Raw genomic sequence first — 21555 nt, 5'->3', positions numbered from 1 at the left:
GAACAACTCGTTCGTAAGGCTCTAGTTTCACCTATTAGTTTTTCGGGATGTTACACCTTGCTTCTTGAACCCTAGCTTTAATCTCCTTCATTCCTTGATTTCTAGAGAGAGAATATTTTCTGGAGAGGATGAACTTTGGGATTCTTCTGGGTTTTGGAAATAATTAGTTGAATGGGTGAGTTATTGAGTAAAAATGACTTATATAGTGACCCGAGGCTTAGGCAAAATGACCTCACTTAAGTTGGACCGAAACCAAAAAAGACCAATTAACCCTCAATTTTAAGTGGGCTGCCCAGGTACCACGTGGGGTCCCACGAGACGTGGTCACGACAACGAGCCATGGTCCCCTTCGTGGAGATTGAGGCAGTGGCTTGGCAAAAAGTTCCTTAAGCCCAGAAGCTGAAGGCACCTTCACACAGGGCTCCACGAGTCGTGGTGCTTGCCACGAGTCGTGCTCCCTCTTGTGGCCCTTGAGGCAGTGGCTAAGCCACCTCCTCTCCACCCTCAGACACCTAACTCCCCTCCATGAGCCATGGTCTTCACCACGAGCCGTGAAGTGGCTCGTGAAGAGGGCTGATTTTTGGGCATTTTAGGGGAGACTACTGCCAGGCCCACCCGGAGCCACAGCAAGGGTCGTGGTGGTGGGCGTGGTAGGTGGGGCATTGTCTACACCATGGTAGGATTCCCCTAGCCCATTCTCTTGGCCCTTGCGCTCCTTCCTTGATGCTAACCCTCACGTTTAGCTCTAGTTTAGCCTAATAGTTTCTCGAGTGTTACAAACCTCCCCAAAACTGCCCAAAATAGCCCCTTTTCACAGCTCGTGGGAAGGCTCGTGAATGGGAGTTAGTTTTTAGGGGTTAAGGGGAAGGTGGATTAGCCACTGTTTTGTGACCAAGAGAGGGACCACAGCTCATGGTAGGCACCACAGCTCATGGAGCCTTCCGTGAAGGGGAGGCAGTACACTACCAAGGGAGGGGTAAAATGGAGTTTTCCAGTTTTAATTAAAATAAAGCTAGGTCGTTTTGTCAAAGATTAGGACCCCTATATAAGTCATTTTAACTCTAAAACTCACCCATTTAAGTCATAATTTTCAAAACCCAAAAGAAATCCCCAAAGTTCATCCTCTCAAATAATTCTCTCTCTAGAAAACTTGAAGAAGAAGAAGAAGAGGAAGAGGAAGAGGAAGAAGAAGAATAAGAAGAAGAAGAAGAAGAAGAAGAGGAAGAAGAAGAGGAAGAAGAAGAGGAAGAAGAGGAAGAAGAGGAAGAGGAGGACGAGGAGGACGAGGAGGAGGAGGAGAACAAGAAGGAGATTCAAGCTAGGGTTTCAAGAATAAGCTTTCACACATCAATTTCTTTGGGCTTTGATAGTAAGGTATGGTAGCTTTCATCCATGGATGCCTTAAAATCTCCAATTTCAAAAAGGTAGAAATCCCCAATTGTTAGGATTTTATTTAGAAGTCATGGGTTCCTTTCAAAATAGATTTAGTTGATTGAATTGAATTATAATAAGCAAGAATTGATGATTTCCTATGATTTTTATTATGTTTTCCCATAAACCGATGAAATTCCCATATTTCTCAATGTTGATGATGTGATGTGGTATTTTGGTGATGAAAGAAGAATTATATGAATTAATGCATGAGGTGATAGAATCACATGAATTATAATGAAATCCATGTCTAATGCTTGAATCCTAGATGTGGTGATTGAAAGTATGCCTTGAACCTCACGGAGGTAAAGTATGATATTATGCATTTTCTATGAATTCTATGCAATTGTTTTAAGGATGCTTTGAGAGTAAAGTATCAATGTTGTTGTTGTTGTTGTTTTATTGTTGAAAGGATGTTCTCATAAACACGTAGGACATTGAAGTAAAAGGTTTCTCACATAGTAAGGATTCTTAGGTTGAAAGGCTTTCTCAGCTAATCGAATCAAAGGCTAAGAGTCATTATAAATAGATCATGGATGGTAAAGGTTTACTCATGGATGGTCTAAGGAGCTATTCTAAGAAAAGATAGGTCAAGACGTAATAACTATCTTGTGGGATTTATGCTTAGCACCGAGTGGATATTGAATATGAGATGGAAGCTTTCACGTAGCAGAGTCCATGTTCAAAATGGGAACTCTCACATAGTAGAGTTCGGGTTTCCCAAGTAATCTCATGAGATGGAAGTCCTAACATAGTATAGTCCGGATTTCTAGTAGAAATCTCCTTATCCCATAAACTATGTGCCCCTATAGGTTATCTAGCTAGTGGATCCACTTAAGCTAAGAGTTACCGTTTCTACCTTATGCAAGTATACCAACCCCTTTTCGATGTGGGAGACACTGGGGATCATGTGATAGCTCACATGGTCTCAATGTCAGTTACGGCTTATTCCCCCAACAAGATTATAATGAACTAAGACATGCTTAAAGAAGTATCTGGTAGTGTTCAAAATGCTTAAGGAAGTATCTCGTGATGTTCAAAGGCTTTAAAGATGATGCTAGCTTGCATTGAAGAGGATATTACAACTTATGTTTTCCAACTCTGTCATATGATGTTTTAACTTGGCAAGTTGCATGTTATGAAAGGAAATGTCCCTATTTGCATGTTTTAAATGTTTTTTTGCATGACTATCATACTTAGTGCATTTTTGTACTAAGGCATACTCTTGCCTACACTTTTCTGAAATGTAGGGTCCAAGGTGGTCAATTTTGTGGCTAGAGCTTGGATTTGATTGTTTCACGAGCTTGGTGAGTCCTCATGGTTCGACGACGAATTTCCTATGTTTAGTTTATTTCATGTACTTTCCCTTTTGAACATGTTGTATGGTCTAGGCCTAATTTCATTTGATGTTGTAATAGATGGCTATGATGAGACAAAGTGTCTAGACTTTCGCTTTTCTTTATAAAAAATTTTGAGACTTGAAATGTTGTTTAACTCTTATTGTTCTATTTCTTATGTTATGAGGACTAAGTGGCTTGTGTGGAATCCATCGGGATTCTATATGTCATGTTACATTTAGGGGTACCCCTGGGTCGTGACACCCACAGGCTACGAACCATGAACGCCTAGAATGGTCTGTGCTTGCTTTGACAGGCAATACTGACAAGTTGTAAACCACGCACCGAAGACATGAACTTTCTGAAGACCAACTACGGCCAACCAACCACGAGCCATATTCCTATGTACGACCCGTAAAACCTGATCGTTGAACTCAAGTCACCAAAAACCACCAAGTCCGAAACTCAAATCTACGAGTCCCAAGTATGACCCATAGATCCACATTTGGGTATTCATGAGCCACACAACCTTACACAGCTCGTACAAAAGGCTCGTGGAATCAGTGCACCAACAACTTTTATGCAACGTTAAATTTCAAATGACTTTTACACTTCCGAAATGTTACACTACCTATAATAAGTTAGAATGTTTTGGTAACCTATATGTAATAGCTAGTATTGAAAAAAATGTGTCGTCTAACTATATATAAAGTATCCTATTATCAAAAGAAAAAATTGAGAAAGAGGTTCACTAAGTTTAAATGTGGGTTAAGAATAAGGCTAACAAAATCAAACTCAATCCGTCTAAACCAGCCAACCCATTTAAGTTTGGTGGGTTATTAATCCGCCCATTAATAAGCTCAATTCATTTCAATTCAAGTCATTTTAACCCACTAAAAATGTGGTTGATATAGGAAACAAATTTATTCATGAGAAATCTTGTTAATATATTTTATTTTATTTTAAACTTTTTTTAAGCCTGATATGTTATATATAACCATAAAAAAGAAAAATAATTTAGGTACTAAAAAAGCTTAAAAGAACAAAATAAAATAATAAGGCTTAGTAAAAATTGGGTTGCGTTAGGTCATGACTCGTTTTATAACTCATTACCTAACCGTTTTGACCCAAGGAAATTTGGGTGGGTTGGGTCTTGACACGATTGTTATTCTAATTAATTATGACCAGCTCAAATTTGACCCAACCTGCCCAATCACCACCGCTAGTTAAAAAGTTACCGAGCAAGTAGTCATGTTCCTTTTTATTTATTTTTTCTCATTTTATAGGAATTATATTGTTATGCATAAGCATGTAAAAATATATTGCGTCAAATGTATTTATAAAAATATACTCTCTCCGTCCCAATTTTTATGACTTACTTTTCCTTTTTGTCAGTCCCAAAAAGAATGACACATTTATACACTAAGTAACAACTTTTTAACTTTAAAATACTTATTTTACCTTTAATTAACTGATTTATAGCCACATAAATATTTATCACCTATTTGAGACCATAAGTTTCAAAAGTCTTCATTTTTTTTAATTTCGTGTCAAGTCAAAGTAACTCATATGAAATAGAACGAATGGAGCAATTTTTATTATTTTATTTATTGTTTCGTCACTATGCAAAACGCGGACATTTTGACTAATAAAAAATAAAAGTTGATAGAAACCCCAACTTGACACACCACATGTTTCATTATTCGGCAGAACACATGGCATTTTCATTCATCAAGCAAGACATCCAACTCTTCCTTTTTGTACTATCTATAATATACGTTAATCTTCTTTATAAAAATGATGATACTTATATTACCGATGTTAGATTTAAATAATAATATTGTTACATATGTCTAAATCTTTAAGTATGATTTTACGTAGAAAAAATATTTTAAAATTTGTAAAAATAAATAAAAATATCCTCAATTGGTAATTTGATTTAAATCTATCTTACTGTCTATAGTTTGTCCAAAAATGATCTTACCGTTAATAGTTTGGTCAAAATATCCCTTTTGTAACCTAATATGTTAAAAATGTACGTGTACACATAGAAATATTATAGGACTCTACAAGATGAGTCCTATTTTAGTTAGATTCTTAGAGTCTATTTTAGCCTAAGCCCTAGCTCGAGTCTATATAAAAAGGGTAATATATATTCATGAAGAAGCATCTAAGAAAATTCCATAAATTCATGGAATAGCTACAAAGGGATCACAAAAAAATCAAATATTGTCTTTCTCAAAGAATTTCAAGATCTCATAAATTGATATTTATAATGATATCAAGATATGCTCAAGTCTTCTTGATTATTAAATACTTCAACAAGCTGTATAAATCCTTTCATAGAGAAATCTAAATCATCATATTTAGAGAAATACATCACTAACGGTCCTCGAATTATGGAGATGAAGTTCAAATCATCCTGGTTTGAGAATTATGTCACTAACGGCACTCGAATCACGCGAAAAAATCCTATGAGAGAGAATCAAAGGAACAAACAAAATTGTACCCATATTGTTCTATGATTAATATTCTTATTTTTGCAGATTTTATTTATTGTTGATTTATTTTCTATATATTTAAAAAAATTGCAACCAAATTGGCATGGCCAGTGGGACCAAATATGTTCTTCATCTCTTCTCTCAGTATAAATCAAATTTGTAAATCTTGAGCTAGAAAGCAACAAAGGTGGATGAATGAGTAATTCAAGCCTCGTCTTTGAGTTTCATCAAGTCTACACACCGACAAGTCTTGAAGCAGGGACATTTGTAGACATCGAAAGTCCTATTTTAGTTAGACGACGTTTTTAGACTGTTGTATCATGAAGTGCGACATGTCAAGAGTAATACTGCTATATTGGTTTCGATTATGTCCAGACTGATCTTGAATCTTTCTAAAGAAAGTGCGATATCCGTGTCTCGACCTGAAAATATTCTCTAATCTATTTTTGTCATTTTATTGTAAATGGGAATTTATTATATTTATAGTATATTATACCAACAAGAACTACTACCTAATGACATATTTATTCAATTTCGTATAATTTGATGAAAATTTTTGACCTCTTTTCATAAATTTTATTTTATCACCGTCATTATTATCATAATTAGTTGAATATTTTATTTCATAGTGAAAAATTGCTTCTGAATCAACTTCCACTTCATTAAAAAACTATTCAATTTTATTTGATGAATATGACAAAGAAACAACACTCGCAATTTTGAATAACACATATGTCGACCGAGAAACAGGGGCGGAGTTACTGTAGCAGAAGGGGGTTCGGATGAACCCATTGAATTTTTCGTATATTCTATATTAGTATTAAAATATCAAATAAAACGTACAGAAAAATTTCCTCCACACCCTCTAGCACAATGAGGCGGGTGGCTGAGTGATCTCTATGCACCCAGTGAAGTCATTCAATTCGCATGTTGTGTGTTTGAAACCCACTCTTGGCACTAAGTTTTTGGAATCAATTTCAGATAAAAACATTGGAATTTTTTTTTATCTAAAAAATAGAAAATTGGCAAATGATAATTTATATATTTTTTAAAAGATCAGAAAATCGGTATAGAAAATTGGTAAATGATAATTTTATATATATATATAAAGAAAAATGGTTAATGATAAAAAAAATAAAAAAAATAAAAAATAGTGTTTGGTTCATACTTTAAAACAATAGCTAACTATTGGTTTCAAGTCAGATATTCAAAAAGTTCTAACTCAAATATATTTTCATTGGTTTCTACTCAGATATTCAAAAAATTTAACCCAATTTTTTTTTCAAAAGTTAGGGTTCTAACTTTTATCGTTGATCTAATTGCTATCATCCGATCTCTGCCCTTTGATATGTACTACGTACTCTCGCATGTCCTTTTTTCATTTTTTTCTTATTTGTTTGCTTTTACACAATAGAATTATCTATTCAAAATCAACTTTTAATATTTTCTAGGGTTATCCCACTTATTGATAATTGATTATAGTGAATAATTGTTATTTACTTTTCGAAATTTGAACTTTTGAAGGTAGAAATACTTCAACGTCATAATGAAACTAGTAAAATATATATTTTAGGTGCGAAAATATTAATGGTGAATTTAATAATTTTTTCTCACTTAAAATAGTATTCTATATTATAATAAAAATGTTCGGAATTTATATTTTAAAAATCATCTTTCATTAACAATATTTTAGAACTTTAAATTAAATTACTCAAATCTTCATATTATTAAAATAAGTTTTTTATAATAACAATATTTAAGGTAATGTTTTCAAACATCTCGTTAACTTAATTTTTGTTTTGTGATTTTTAAGATCGTTATCCTTTTTAGAATTTAGAACCCACAAGCCTAAAAATCCTGGCTCCGCCTCTGCCGAGAAGTGCTTGGAAAATCCTAACTCTCTCTATTAAATAATATAATAGAGAAAAGACATAAAGACACAATCAAAGTTGTCCCGTATTTGCATAAAGACACCTTAACTTTCAAAGTGTCCTATCACCCCACAGAACTATGTAATATCTTTGTAAATGGGCCATTTTGACCCATTCCCTCGTCTATTTAGTGGCGCGTGTAGCGCACTCCCTATGATGAGAAAAGATCCGACCCGACCCTGTTCTTTGAAGAAAGTCATTTCTCCTTTTCTTTTCTTATTTCTCAACTTTCCCTAAAATCTAAAGAAATAGAAAAGTTTTCTCGTTGTGTTGTTGTTGATAATCTTGTTGTTTATGTGTCTTCGTGAAGATTCTTGGAGATTGAAGGTCTAACATGTTAGGGCTCTACATCATATGATAAAAATCTTCTCTTTTTTTGATTATTATGATTTTAGGGATTATTAAAATTTTCTTGTAAAAGTGTTGGAATCGAGCTCCTATTGTTGCCATTGTTAAGATATTGTTAGGATATTATAGTTTTTCGTTGTTACAAGTTGATTTTGCTATGGAAAAAACCATGGAATCAAAAAATTAGGGCTATTTTGGGTTTAAAATTGGGGAAGATGACATAAATTGATTATATAATTAATAATAAAGAAAGAAAATGACACGTGGCACTTTTAAATTGGTCCATGGCAGTAAAAACACGGAATGACGCGCCTCATGTGCGTGGTAACAACCCAGACGAGGGAATGGGTCAAAATGGCCCATTTACAACGATATTAAATAGTTATGTGGGGTGATAGGACACTTTGAAAGTTAAGGTGTCTTTATGCAAATACGGGACAACTTTGATTGTGTCTTTATGTCTTTTCTCTAATATAATATAATATCTAAAGATAAAGGTAAAAAACATAGTTAAATTATCTTTTTTTTTAGTTTCATACCTAAACTATTGAGAGTGTGAATTTCATACCTACACCATAACTTATTAGTTTGAGAAACACACATTTCTCTTTTATTACAGTCTCATCATGATGTGTATAATGCACTCTTTCTTTTATTTAAATAATTATCACATCACATGCCACATGGACAAAACATTTCACTCGACAAAAATTAAATAAAATTATCAGTGGAGTATTTGTTAAAGTTAAAGATTAAAGTATTACTATTCTCACAAATATTATTAAATAACATGTAAAGTATTTTTCTTACCACACTTCACCGCTTTCTCTCACCGTACTTTCCCATCCCAAATTTTTAGGTTTTTTTAAAAAGAAATCTTTTATAGAAGTTTTCAAAAAATGTTTTCGAAAAAATAAAAAGAATTCTTAATTTACACCCCCCCCCCTCCACAAAATTTCTTGAAATAATATTTACATATTATTTTAATTTTTTTTCAAAAAATAAATTCTACCCGACCCCACATAACTCTCCGCTTTAAATTCTTTTTTCGTTTTGTATATATATATATTATAGTACCTCAAAAACATGAACTCCTAACTTGAATGTTAAATTACTATAATATATTTAACTTAGGTTGTGACTTTTCTGATAAGTTGTGATTTTTTTTTTCAAAAGTTTGTGATTTTTCGATGAGTTGTGACTTTTTCAATAAGTTGTGACTTTTTCAAAGAGTTGTGAATTTCCGGAAAGGTCATGACTTTTCAGATAAGTCACAAAAAACACTTGTTCATACTACCCTTTGTTGACTATAAATAGAGGGTTTTCTCTAATTTTTCAACCATATATTTTTTTAATCTTGTACATTTCTTCTTCTTGCATTTTAAAAATATTTCGTGTCATTTATTGTCGTTGAGTGAGTTCGGAGTTTAGCGGAATATGAGGTACCACTATTCTTATGAAGTAAATCGTTCTATCCTAAGAGGGTATTTTCCACAACCTCGAGTACTTGAGGAAAATAATTTTGATGATATAATAATTATTTTTATGCTTAATATATACATTAGTATGTAATGTGTCAATATATATGCTTCTGAATATGTATATGTATATGTACTACCTTAAAACCTTGAACTCCCAAACTTAAATGTTGAATTACTATAATATCCTCAATTAAAAATACAAAATTTTATTTATTTAATTAATTGTATAATATTAAAAGTAGATATCTTTTCACATTAAAGGGTTGTGACATTTTCGATGAGTGGTCACTTTTCCGAAGGGTTGTGATGTTTTGAAAGAGTTGTGATGTTTTGAAAGAGTTGTGACATTTTCAAAGGGTTGTGCTTTTTATGATGACTTGTGACTTTATCAAATGATTGTGACTTTTATGGTGAGTAGTGACTTTTTAGAAGGGTTGTGACTTTTTTGATAAGGTACAATTAGCACCTATTCATACTACTATTTATTAGGTATAAATAGAGGGGTTAAACTGCAAATTTTTTTAATAGTTTTCTACTCTTCTTCTTCGTAAAAAATATAAAATGTTATTTGCAATAGCTGATTAAGTTTGAAATTCAACAAAATTCGAGGTACCACATAAGAAAGAGTTGATGAACAAATTGTAGCAAATCATTCATCAAATCACACTCGTATTTTCCTCTCATTTTCATCACATACATACTTCAATGGTATTTATATCATTTTAGAATATTAATACACATTTATTTAACCTACATATTTTAATTATTAAACAATGACTTATTTCCTACGAATAGTCACAACAATTTCAACTTACATGTTTCTTCGATCATCAATCACAACCATTCACTCATTATAAATTCTTGGAAATCTCTTTACTGTAACAATTTGAATTTTTCATAATTGATGCATCCCCCAATCCATTGATAACTACTGTCGAAGTTCTTAGCATTGAAATTTAGGTACTGACTTTCAATTAAAGAATACGAGAAGAAAACAAAGAAATGTGCGCAGAGATTTTCATTTTTCTTCTTGTTTTATTTCTTTAATTAATTTATTTTTATGTTTTAATTCGAGAGAAAAATTAATAATTAGTGTTCACATAACGAGTGAACAGTGATGAATACACACATTGCAGATTTTTTTAAATAAAATTAATAGATCATGTTGTTGGAGAAACAATAATTATAAACAATAACCAAATAGGCGCATGATTGGGGTAAGATATTTCTTCTTTATTTTTTCATTCTTTATTCTTTTATCCTCAAACGAAGAAGTTTCTTCCTAATTTTGCTGAAACAACGGGCATCAACGTAGTCCATTGAATTATTAGTTTTGATGTTAAGTCAACTGTTTTAGAAATATATTGTCACTTTTACTTATAATATGATAATAGATTCATGATAATAATTATTTTTAATAGATATGTAAGTAAATATAAATGGAGTAAGTAAAGTGTCGGTGACAACACATTTCAGTCATTGGCTTATTTCGTCTTCCTTCTTTATTGTGTATGAATTGTTCCATTTATTGTTTTATTTTATTTATTTATATTGAGTATGAAATCTCTGTTATCTTGTGTTCATTTTAATCTGAGAAGATATTATGTTACAAGATACACTCCTTCTTGGCTATATAAAAATAGATAATAAAATAATCTTAAATCAAACTACAGATTCTATCAATAATACTTTAAATTTTATTCATCTATTAATTATTTTATTGAAAAAGTTCAATGTTTTATATCCCGATACAACTTTTGTAAAATACTATATACTTTCATTAGACAACAACTATATGATATATATGCGGCAGAGAAAAATGAGAAGACTACAATTCCGCAAAGATAAGGTAGAAACATAAAGAAATGAAATATTTTACACAATAGGTGATGTTGTTCATATTTAACATTAAATTATGCTACTCAAATATATTTATCTAAATCAAAGAATTTGTCAAGTTAAATTTTTGACATACTCTCGAGTATCTATTTGACCATCATTTGTTATAATAACATTTCACTGAAACAACCTAATTTTCTTTAGAACTAATTTTTTATGTTATATTTTTTGTCTCAGTAAAATTCTACTTATAAGAGTGTTAACATTCACTATTGAAGTACACTTTTTTTTTGGTAAAGTTACCTCTCTATGATAGCCTTACTAAAATATTAATTGAATAATAATATTTTGTAAAAGATATATTACGTATAGAGATAAAATATTGAAATATTTATGGTAGTCGTTATTAATGTAATGCACATACTAAATTTCAAGTCTGTATATTTAAGAAAAAAAATTGTAGTTAGATGGTGTCCATAATTTATGGTCATAACCTCGATAGGAAAGGCTATTTGTGACCTTTTTTATACTGATATTTTGATTCTATTTTGTTTGTTAAACTTGTTTACAAATTGAGTGAAGTAAAAAACAATACTACTAAAGAAATGTCACTTTCTCTCCAGATTTAAACTTTGAATGTATTTTGAAATGTTTCAATGATATCTGGTCATTTTGATCTAAAAAACAAGTAACTCTATGAAAATATGTATTAATAATTTAAAAACACATATCCTATATATGCTCTTTCTATTATATTTAGTACGCAAGTACAAAAAATTATTTTCCTAAAAATACATGTACACATCTAACACAAAACGAGAAAAATGTAATACTTTAATCTTTAGTTTTTAACTAATATTAATAGTTTATTTAATTTTGTCAATGTGAAATATTATATCCATGTGGAATACCATGTGACAAGATTTTTACAATGAAAGAGTGAGTGTATTACACACAACCACTGAGGTGTGTTACTCAAACTAATAAGTAATAATTTATGTATGAAACTTACATTTTCAATAGTTTAGGTATGGAACTTAGAAAAAGAATTAATTTAAATGTATTTTTGGCATTTATCTCTAATATATATAAGAGAGTCTATTGTTTAATATTGTAATATAAATAAATCATTTAGTTAAATGCTTAAACAGTTAAATATCAAATGGTAAAAAGCAGGCAAAATATCAGATACCGGTGGTGTGTTTCGTACTTTCGTATGAAGGAAAATGTTATTTTATTTAAAAGATTTTCTTGTCTTAAAAGTATACGGTGAGTTATTTTCTCATTTACTTTGGGGTGTTCGATAATTATGTAAAAAAATGTATTAGAATAATATTTATATGGTGGAATCTAAAAACACAAAAGGATGGAAAGTGGGGGTCTGGTCTGAGGGGTTGGGATCCTAAAAAATATAATTGATTTTCCTACGCATTTTAGCAGACCAACCATAACAAAGTTTCAAAATAACTTTTCGAAAATATTTTTCTACATGTATATATACCACACACTGTCTAAGTCACCTGTAGAGGACTATTATTATTTATAGTAGGATGAAAATAAATTGTTCAAACTGCAAAATGTTTAAATCACTGCTTACATCAACTCTCTTCATTGTGCTTTTTTCTCTCTCTTCTACTTATGCGGATTTCGACAAATTGCAACTGGTATTAACATGGCCACCATCATTTTGCCACGCCAATAGTTGTCAACGAATAGTTCCAAAAAATTTTACGATTCACGGTCTTTGGCCGGATAAGGAGGGACCACAGCTGTTGAAGTACTGCAAGCCAAAACTTAAATATAACTATTTCAGTGTAAACAGCTTTATTATTTTCTTCAGAACCGGATCCTTTTCTATTCTGTTTAATTTAGTGAAACGATTGTTTTTGAATTTCTTGCAGGATAAGATGCTCAATGACCTTGACAAACACTGGATTCAGTTGAAGGTTGATCAAGCTTCTGCTCTAAAAGACCAACGAGCATGGAAATATCAATATCTAAAGCATGGATCCTGCTGTCAGAAAATCTATAATCAAAACACGTATTTTAGTTTAGCCTTGCACTTAAAAGATAGGTTTGATCTTCTGAGAACTCTCCAAATACATAGAATTGTTCCTGGATCAAGCTATACATTTGAAGAAATCGTTGACGCCGTCAAAACAGTTACTCAGATGGATCCTGATATCAAGTGTACTGAAGGAGCACCGGAACTATATGAGATAGGCATATGTTTTACCCCAAATGGAGATAGTCTAGTTGGTTGTCGTCAAAGTGAAACATGCGACAAAACAGGGAAAATATTTTTCCGTCCCTGAACAACTTCTATTCCTTCATATGTTATTCAAGGTAAGGTAAGTGTAATAAAATACAAAGCCAACATAATAATCTAAACCATCAATAATATAAGTAGTCTGAATGACCACGTAGGAAACCCTGTTGAATAAAATATCTTATCAATTGATGAGAATTATTCTCACGTAGGTATACTTTCTAGCATTTCCCTATTACGAACCTTCTCAGTTTACTTGTTTACTGCCCTAAAACATACCATTTTGCAGTAGATTCTCGTTGGAAGTGAAGTATCAGTATATAATCTGCTCTTCTATTTTACACAAGTATAACCTTTTCAATATTGTTATCTTATCATCGATGAAATGTCCTTCGGATAGTGGGCGATGAACTCAAATGACATATCTGGACCTTTTTCCTGTGAACCTTTATAATATATAGGCGCTACTATAAAATTCTGAATGAATATATCTGAAAAACAATCCCTGCTTGAGGTAACAGTCTAGGACACCTCTCTCTTGTTGAGAAAACCTGATTATTGTCCCAGCAAGATTATGGATATCTTAACTTTATTGAGCAAAGCGGCATGACAAGTCTAACTTGTACAACATTTTTCCGATAATCGCTCAACTATCCCATTTTTCAGGGCATAGACGGTCGTATGCAAACCAATTACTCAACTTTAGAGGTGGGGGTCGTAGCCCAAGGATTGGAAGACGTGCACACCTTAAAGTGATTTCACAAATCAAAACATATTAGCAAATTTAATTATTAACGAGCATGTATACATACAAATGGGGAGGGAGGGCTAGCAACAGATAAAATTCTCTAATATTAAGCAATAAATTATACAGAATCAACACAAATATATGGTCTACGGAGTTCGGAAAGGATTAGGTGTGTGTGCATAATGATTACGATTTCAACAAGAATATTCAAAGATTAACCGTACATAATAAAATTGATTGTATGATAGCGTTTGATCTAGTCTACACCTTGATATTCTCCGGAACTATCAATTGTATGTCCCTTGAATTCTCTCGAACTCCAAGGTCCTTTCAAACAAAAGACCAAACATTGATTGAGTAGATAGACTATCACAAGCTCATATCATAAACTGAGAAATAACTCAGATTATCCCATCCCTGGGTCAAACCCATAGAGTAATTTAAACAAGTTCATACCATTGAGTCTTACTGAACTCCATTTTTCTTTTTCAAGCCAAGACGGTGTTAATGAGGTCAATCAATATTTGCAACGACTAATTTTTAGATGAAAAATCGATAGAACATGCAATAGATCCTTATCATACAATAAATTTCAAAGATCATTGATCGGTACTCATTTAGGATTTTACACCCCCATCTAGAACACACAACCCTAGCTAAGGATTTAGCTTCTCATAAAAGAAGAAATAGAGACATTACCCATATAGGAAATCTCTATTTCAAGCTAACAAAATATGAAATCCAAGCTTAGAGTGACATAGATACGAGTGTCGGGCAATCTATCATCTTATGACCTTTCTTTCCACACCCAAAGAAACAATTTGTGCCGGCTAGGCACTTACTCACATGTTGCTTCCCACACTTGGCACATGTAGATCTTTCAAATGAAAAATCGCCTCCGTTTCCTCCTTTAGATTTAAGGTTAGACACCCTATCCTTGTTGACCATTGATGAGGCCACAAATTGGACTCATTTAGGGCTTTATTTTGATAAAAATAGTGTCCTCGAATGCTTATTTTGTCTCAATATCTGATTAAAACTCTTAAGTATCAGGTATTTGAAGTTTTAGTGGAAACATGGACACTTAGGCGCAAAAAGGAACAAAAAGGCTGAAAAGAACGAAGAAGCTAAAGCCTGAGCATCACCAAGCACCTTTGGCGATTCTCTGAAAGGACAGACTCCGCCCTTTGTTCAAGTATGCGAAGCCCTGAAGGAAAAGGATCAAAAAGGCTATGAAAGGAGCAGTCGACGCTTCGCCTAATAGTTTCGCGAAGCAGTACTATACCGCCTAATGGTCCAGAACGTGAAGATGCTGAAGGCAAGCACTAAACAGCGATAAGACAGAAGAAGGGCGAGTCACCAAGTCATTCGGAGGACTCGGCTAACCTCGCCGAACTATCCGTCTACACTAATTTCTGATGGCTATAAATACTAAACTCTATATTAATTTTATGAAGTTCTGAACCATTATTATTTTTTTCAGAATAGAATAGTACATTTTTAGATATTTTCTCTCAAGTTTGAAGAGGATTTTGTGGGAGACTTGAAGAGAGAGGATTTCATCTTCCCCAAGTTGGAAGTGGGTCTTCTCCATTCTTCTTCCTTTGCTTAAATCAAGGTTTAATTTCTTATACCCATTTGATTTTAATATCATTTTAGGTGTATTTTGTTATTTCTTAATGTGTGGCTAAACCCCCCTATTCTTGTGGTGTGATTTAGCAAATATGTGTTGATATTGTTGTTAGGTCTTGCTTGCTGATAGGGTAGATGTATTTTAATGGTGATTTCACCTAGTGGTTGTGGTTTAATTTAATGGGTTTGTAGTTGCAAATACAAAACCACCCATGTGTTTTCAGCTTGGCCGAGAGGGAGGTCGCGAAACCAAGACCACTAGACTGATGGCCTAAGGAGTGGGTGACCTGAGGTTCAGCCCGAGAGGGTGAGCCCTAGTCCCATATCCTAACACTCAGCTCGAGAGAATGAGTGGGATAAGGCATAGGGTGGTCTTCATGCGGCAAATGGGTGTCCGAGAGGAGCCCATTTGAAACGGGGTAAGTTGCCCAAGAGGGAACTTATTTCCATCTAAAGCTTAGCCTAGTCACTATTATCTTGCAAATTTCCTATCGAAAGCATGTACCCAATTATTTATCTCAGCTTGTATTACGGTTACACCCCAAGAACCTTTCCCCATAGTTGATTTTCTTGTTAACTTTTGCTATTTTTACTACTTGTGACAAAACCCCCAATTGATATTTGACACTTTCGTGTCACCCTCTTAATTTACCATGTTTTTATTCGTTAATGTCTTTAGCTACGACTAATTATAGCTAAATTTTATTTTTCTATCAATTCTCAAAACCACTCCCTTCGGACACGACCCCAACTTTTAGTTGGGTTACTATACTATCGACGATCATAGACACTCATACGGTAGGTTAGTATCGTTGATTACTATAAACATCAAACTGGTGCCGTTGTCGGGGAGTGGTGTTATTTGAGAATTTTTAGATTAATAGAATTTTTGTTCCTCTTAGTTGTAATCTGCTTACCTAATTTTCAATTTTGTTTTGAGTATTTGTGTGCCACAGCAGGACATATGAGTGCAAACAGGGAGAATAATTGTCAAGCGGACCACTTAAGGTGTGGTGTTTTTCATCGAGATGACATCGATGATGCTAATAGTGTTTATAACTCTGCTGGCATGGGCGAGATGGGTGAAATTTGCATGCCACAAGCTGACGGAAAAGTAATGTTCAAAGTTACCAGCGCAACACTCCAACTCATACATTCAAGAGGTTTATTTGGAGGGTTAGAGCATGAAGATCCGCATGAATATGTACGAAGCTATGTGGAAGTGTGCACCTCTTTATCATTCAAGAACATATCTCAAGAATCCCTATGGTTTCGCTTATTTCCATTATCATTGACTGGGGGAGCTACTAAATGGTTGGTTGAGCATCCCAGCAACTCCATTAAATCATGGGAGGAGCTGGTTATGGCATTTCATGAAAGATTCTTTCCTCCATAAAAAATGATGAAGCTGAGAGACGATATTCAAAATTTCAATCAAAAGGAGGGTTAACCAATACATGAGTCATGGATAAGGTTCAAGAGATGTTTGCGTAAGTGCCCAACGCATGGAGTGCTAGGTGAATTGCTACTCTAATACTTTTACCGTAGTCTGGACTCGGTTAATAAAGGGATAGATGATCAATTGGTGCTAGGAGGAATAATGTTACAATCATTTGAAGTAGCCTCATTTCTCCTAGATGGTATGACTAAAGTAAACGAGGCATGATATACCAAAGATGATCAAGTTTCCCTTATATTCTTCCGATTAACGCAGGAACAAATTGAAAAAGAAAGGGAGAGGGATGAAAACATCAAGAAGATGTTATCTTAAATGGAAATCCTACAAGAACATATGAATAGAACACGTGGAGTATTTCGAGTTGAAGAGGGTTCTTCTTCTGGTTACGCAAGACCAGGGGAGAATCAAAGTTGGAACTCCAGAAGATACGAGGAGGGTTTCCACCCACACTATCAACCGCGGGGTGGGAATCAAGGTTGGAATTATTATAGTAGCGAAGAACCAAGGAGATGTTGGCAAGATGGGGCTGAGCGGGATGATCAAGAGGAAGACCATACTCATTTGAGTGAAAGCCCAAAATCTAAAGGGAGTGCTAGTAGTCCTTAGGTAAATGATTTGTTATCGCGCATACTTGATAAAGTTGAGGGCTCTGATGATTTTCTAAAAGGAATGAAAGATGACTTTTCATCATTGAACAGTAAAGTGAATTATCATGTTGATGTCATCAAAATGCTGGAAGGTAAATTGAGTCTATTATCAGCTCAATTAATGTCCAAAACACTGATGGACTATAGTGACAGAGAGCTAGCCGTGGTTACCCGTAGCGGTAAAGTGGCAATAGGAAATGTGATGGAAGATGAGGATCCTCTAAAACATGAAGGGAGCCAAGGTGTGGAGGAGCAAGATTTACCTACTCGACCAAACCTCACTAAAGAACCAGACCAACAAGTTCAAGTTCCAAAAGTGATACACCCTTTACCCAAGATACCTCCACCATTTCCCCAACGTTGGTAAAAGAAGAATGAAGATGAGAAGTTCAAATTTTTTTTGTCAGTATTCAAGAGCTTATCGATTAACCTTCCTCTGGTAGAAGCATTGTTGGAAATGCCGGGATACGCCAAATTCATGAAAGAACTGGTTACAAAGAAAATGAGCTTAGACTATGAAACAATTGAGGTGCCCCATAGTTGCAGTCCAATTATGGCAAATGATTCAATCATGAAGAGAGAATATCCTGGAGCATTCACAATCCCTTGCACAATTGGCATGCTCCAATTCGCTAAAGCCTTGTGCGATTTAGGAGTAAGCATCAACTTGATGCCCTATGCAATATACAAGCAACTTGGTTTGGGTAAACCAAAGGCAACCACAATGAGGCTCCTTATGGATGATCAATTAAGCACCCAGTGGGGATATTCTATGACATATTGGTAAAAGTGGATCGGTTCATCTTTCCAGCTGATTTTGTGATCCTAGATTGTGAGATCGATGCTGAAATACCCATTATTTTGGGAAGGCCATTCTTGGCCAACGGGAGAACATTTGTGGATATTAAAAGCAGGAAATTGAAGTTGTGTGTTAATGATGATGAGGTGACCTTCAATATCTGTAAATCCATGAAGCAACCAACTAATATCCATGTGGAGTCTACTGAGGATATGATAGATGAAGCAGTGGCAAGTGTGAGTTATTTAATGCACAAGAATGAACCCCTTGAATATGTACTTGCCAATTGTGATGAATCCGAAGTTCAGGGTTATGAGGAAGTGGTAGGTGCTTTATCAAGATTAGGAACATATTCAAGAAATCCTATTAAGTTGGATATTGACCTGAAAAACAGACAAAGTCCCCCTGCAAAGCCATCAACAGAAGAACCACCAAATCTGGAGTTAAAAGCCCTACCCTCTCATCTCAAATATGCCTTTTTAGGGGCCAATAATACTTTACCAATCTGCTTGAAAGGGAGGTGACATTGCTCATTGAAGTACTGTGGAAGCATATAAAAGCTATTGGATGGACAATAGCCGATATAGTAGGAATTTCTCCTAGCATCTGTACTCACAAGATTCTGCTCGACAATGAATGTAAACCTAGTGTGGAACATCAATGGAGATTGAACCCTCCAATGCAAGAGGTGGTAAAAAGGAGATCATCAAGTGGCTAGATGCGGGAGTAATCTACCCTATTGCAGATAGTAAGTGGGTAAGTCCGGTGCAATGCATACCGACAAAAGGGGGTATAACCATAGTCCAAAATACAAAAGGAGAACTTATGTCAACAAGACCAGTGACTGGGTGGAGAGTATGCATGGACTACCGAAAGCTTAACTCATGGACCGAGAAAGACCATTTTCCAATGCCTTTTATAGATCAGATGCTGGACCGGTTATTAGAAAGAGGGTGGTATTGTTTTTTGGATGGGTAGTCCGGCTACAATCAAATCTCTATTGTGCCAGAAGATCAAGATAAAACTACTTTTACTTGCCCTTATGGAACATTCACATTCAAAAGGATTCCATTCGGGCTATGTAATGCCCCAACAACATTTCAGCGTTGCATGCTATCTGTTTTTGCTGATATGGTTGAAGACAGTATGGAGGTGTTCATGGATGACTTCTCAGTCATAAGGGATACATTGGAAGAGTGTTTGACTCACCTAGGACAGGTACTCCAAAGATGCGTGGAAATAAATCTGGTTCTAAATTAGGAGAAATGTCACTTTATGGTAAAAGAAGGTATTGTTCTTGGGCATAAGGTGTCACAAAAGGGGCTGGAAGTTGACAAGGCGAAAATTGAGGTCATTGAGAAATTACCTCCGCTAATTTTAGTAAAGGGTGTTCGTAGCTTCTTGGGGCATGCAGGATTTTATAGAAGGTTCATTAAAGACTTCTCAAAGATTGCACTCCCATTATACAAACTCTTAGAGAAGAAAGTGAAATTCTACTTCAATGATGCTTGTGTGGCTGCATTTTAGTGTTTAAAAGAGAAACTAATATCCACTCCGATTATCATCAGCCCTAATTGGTTCGAATCTTTTGAGTTAATGTGTGATGCTAGCGGTATGGCACTGGGGTTGTGTTGGGGTAAAAGCGCAACAAACTGTTTCACCCAATCTACTATGCAAGCAAGACTCTAAATAGTGCTTAGCAGTATTATACGATCACCGAACAAGAGTTGCTTGCAATAGTCTATGCATTTGAAAAATTCAGGGCATACTTGTTAGGCACCAAAGTAATCGTACACACTGATCATGCTGCATTTTGATACTTGATGGCAAAGAAAGATGCAAAACCACGATTTATTAGGTGGGTACTACTACTACAATAAGTTAATTTCGAGGTAAAAGATCGAAAAGGATGCGAAAATCAAGTGGCTGATCATTTATGAAGGTTGGAAGCAAGGGCGAATGTTGAGCATGAGGTTGACATAGACGACTCTTTCCCCGATAAACGGGTGTTTGCAATATCCCTCAAACATATGCCATGGTATGCAGATTTTGCAAATCACCTTGTGTGGGCTAATGCCGGATGAGTTGACTTTTTACCAATAGAAAATATTTATGTTTGATGTTAAAAAGTACTTTTAGGATGAACCATACCTGTTTCGAGAGTGTGCTGACCATGTCATCAGAAGGTGTATCCCGGAAGAAGCAATAAAAATTCTCCATGCTTGCCATACATCTCCAGTGGGAGGTCACCATGGTGGTATACGCACAACCGCTAAAGTCCTCCAGAGTGGATACTACTAGCCATCACTCTACAAGGATGCACATGAGTTTGCAAAGAAATGCTCTAAAATGCCAGCAGCAAGGCGGAGTGTCTAGAAGACACAAATTACCTCTCACTCTTATTTTAGAAGTCGAGCTATTCAATGTATGGGGGATCGATTTCATGGGCCCATTTGTGAGCTCGTTTGGAAATAAATATATCTTAGTGGTTGTAGATTATGTTTCCAAATTGGTGGAAGCCATCACACTTCCAAACAACGAAGGAAAAAGTGTTGTCCAATTCCTGAAACGCTATATCTTTGCAAGATTTGGTACTCCGAGAGCAATCATTAGCGATGGGGGATCCCACTTTTGCAATAAGTGGTTCTCAATGGCACTGAGCAAATATGGGGTGAAACACAAAATAGCAAGCCCATATCATCCCCAAACAAGTGGCCAAGTTGAAGTGTCGAATAGGGAAATCAAATGCATATTGGCAAAAATGGTAAATATCAACTGAACTGACTGGTCTAGGAAACTCGATGATGCACTATAGGCATATCAGACTACTTACAAAACAACTATCGGGATGTCTCCATATCAGTTGGTTTATGGTAAGGCTTGTCATTTGCCGTCGAGTTAAAACACAAAGCATTGTGGGCATTGAAAGCTTTAAATTTGGAATTGTCAAAAACATCAAGGGAGAGAGTAGAGCAGCTGAATGAACTCAGACTCAGATGATATGAAAGATCAGCCATATGGATTGTTTAGAGTAATGAGAATGTTCGTCAATGGTCCATAGAAGTTGAAGATCAGGAAGGACCTCCATTTACAGTGAACGGTCAACGTCTGAAATTGTATCTGGGGGATTGTC

At 34.7% G+C, this 21555-nt stretch overlaps 2 protein-coding genes across 2 annotated transcripts; both read left to right on the top strand.

Moving 5' to 3' along the window:
* The first annotated feature begins 12441 nt into the window (after positions 1-12441).
* LOC102606301 (ribonuclease S-F11-like) lies at positions 12442-13183 on the top strand. Its single transcript, XM_006347185.1, has 2 exons — positions 12442-12682; positions 12770-13183. The coding sequence occupies exons 1-2, from the start codon at positions 12446-12448 to the stop codon at positions 13181-13183; spliced, it is 651 nt and encodes a 216-aa protein (XP_006347247.1). The 5' UTR covers positions 12442-12445.
* A 4897-nt stretch (positions 13184-18080) lies between these two features.
* LOC107060615 (uncharacterized) lies at positions 18081-18946 on the top strand. Its single transcript, XM_015308700.1, has 2 exons — positions 18081-18327; positions 18435-18946. Exons 1-2 carry the CDS (start codon positions 18081-18083, stop codon positions 18944-18946), a joined length of 759 nt encoding a protein of 252 aa, XP_015164186.1.
* Positions 18947-21555: the final 2609 nt, after the last annotated feature.

This window comes from Solanum tuberosum, unplaced genomic scaffold, assembly GCF_000226075.1.
Source record: "Solanum tuberosum cultivar DM 1-3 516 R44 unplaced genomic scaffold, SolTub_3.0 scf00091, whole genome shotgun sequence".
NCBI classification, from domain to species: domain Eukaryota; kingdom Viridiplantae; phylum Streptophyta; class Magnoliopsida; order Solanales; family Solanaceae; genus Solanum; species Solanum tuberosum.
This window is presented reverse-complemented; position numbering and strand designations above follow the sequence as displayed.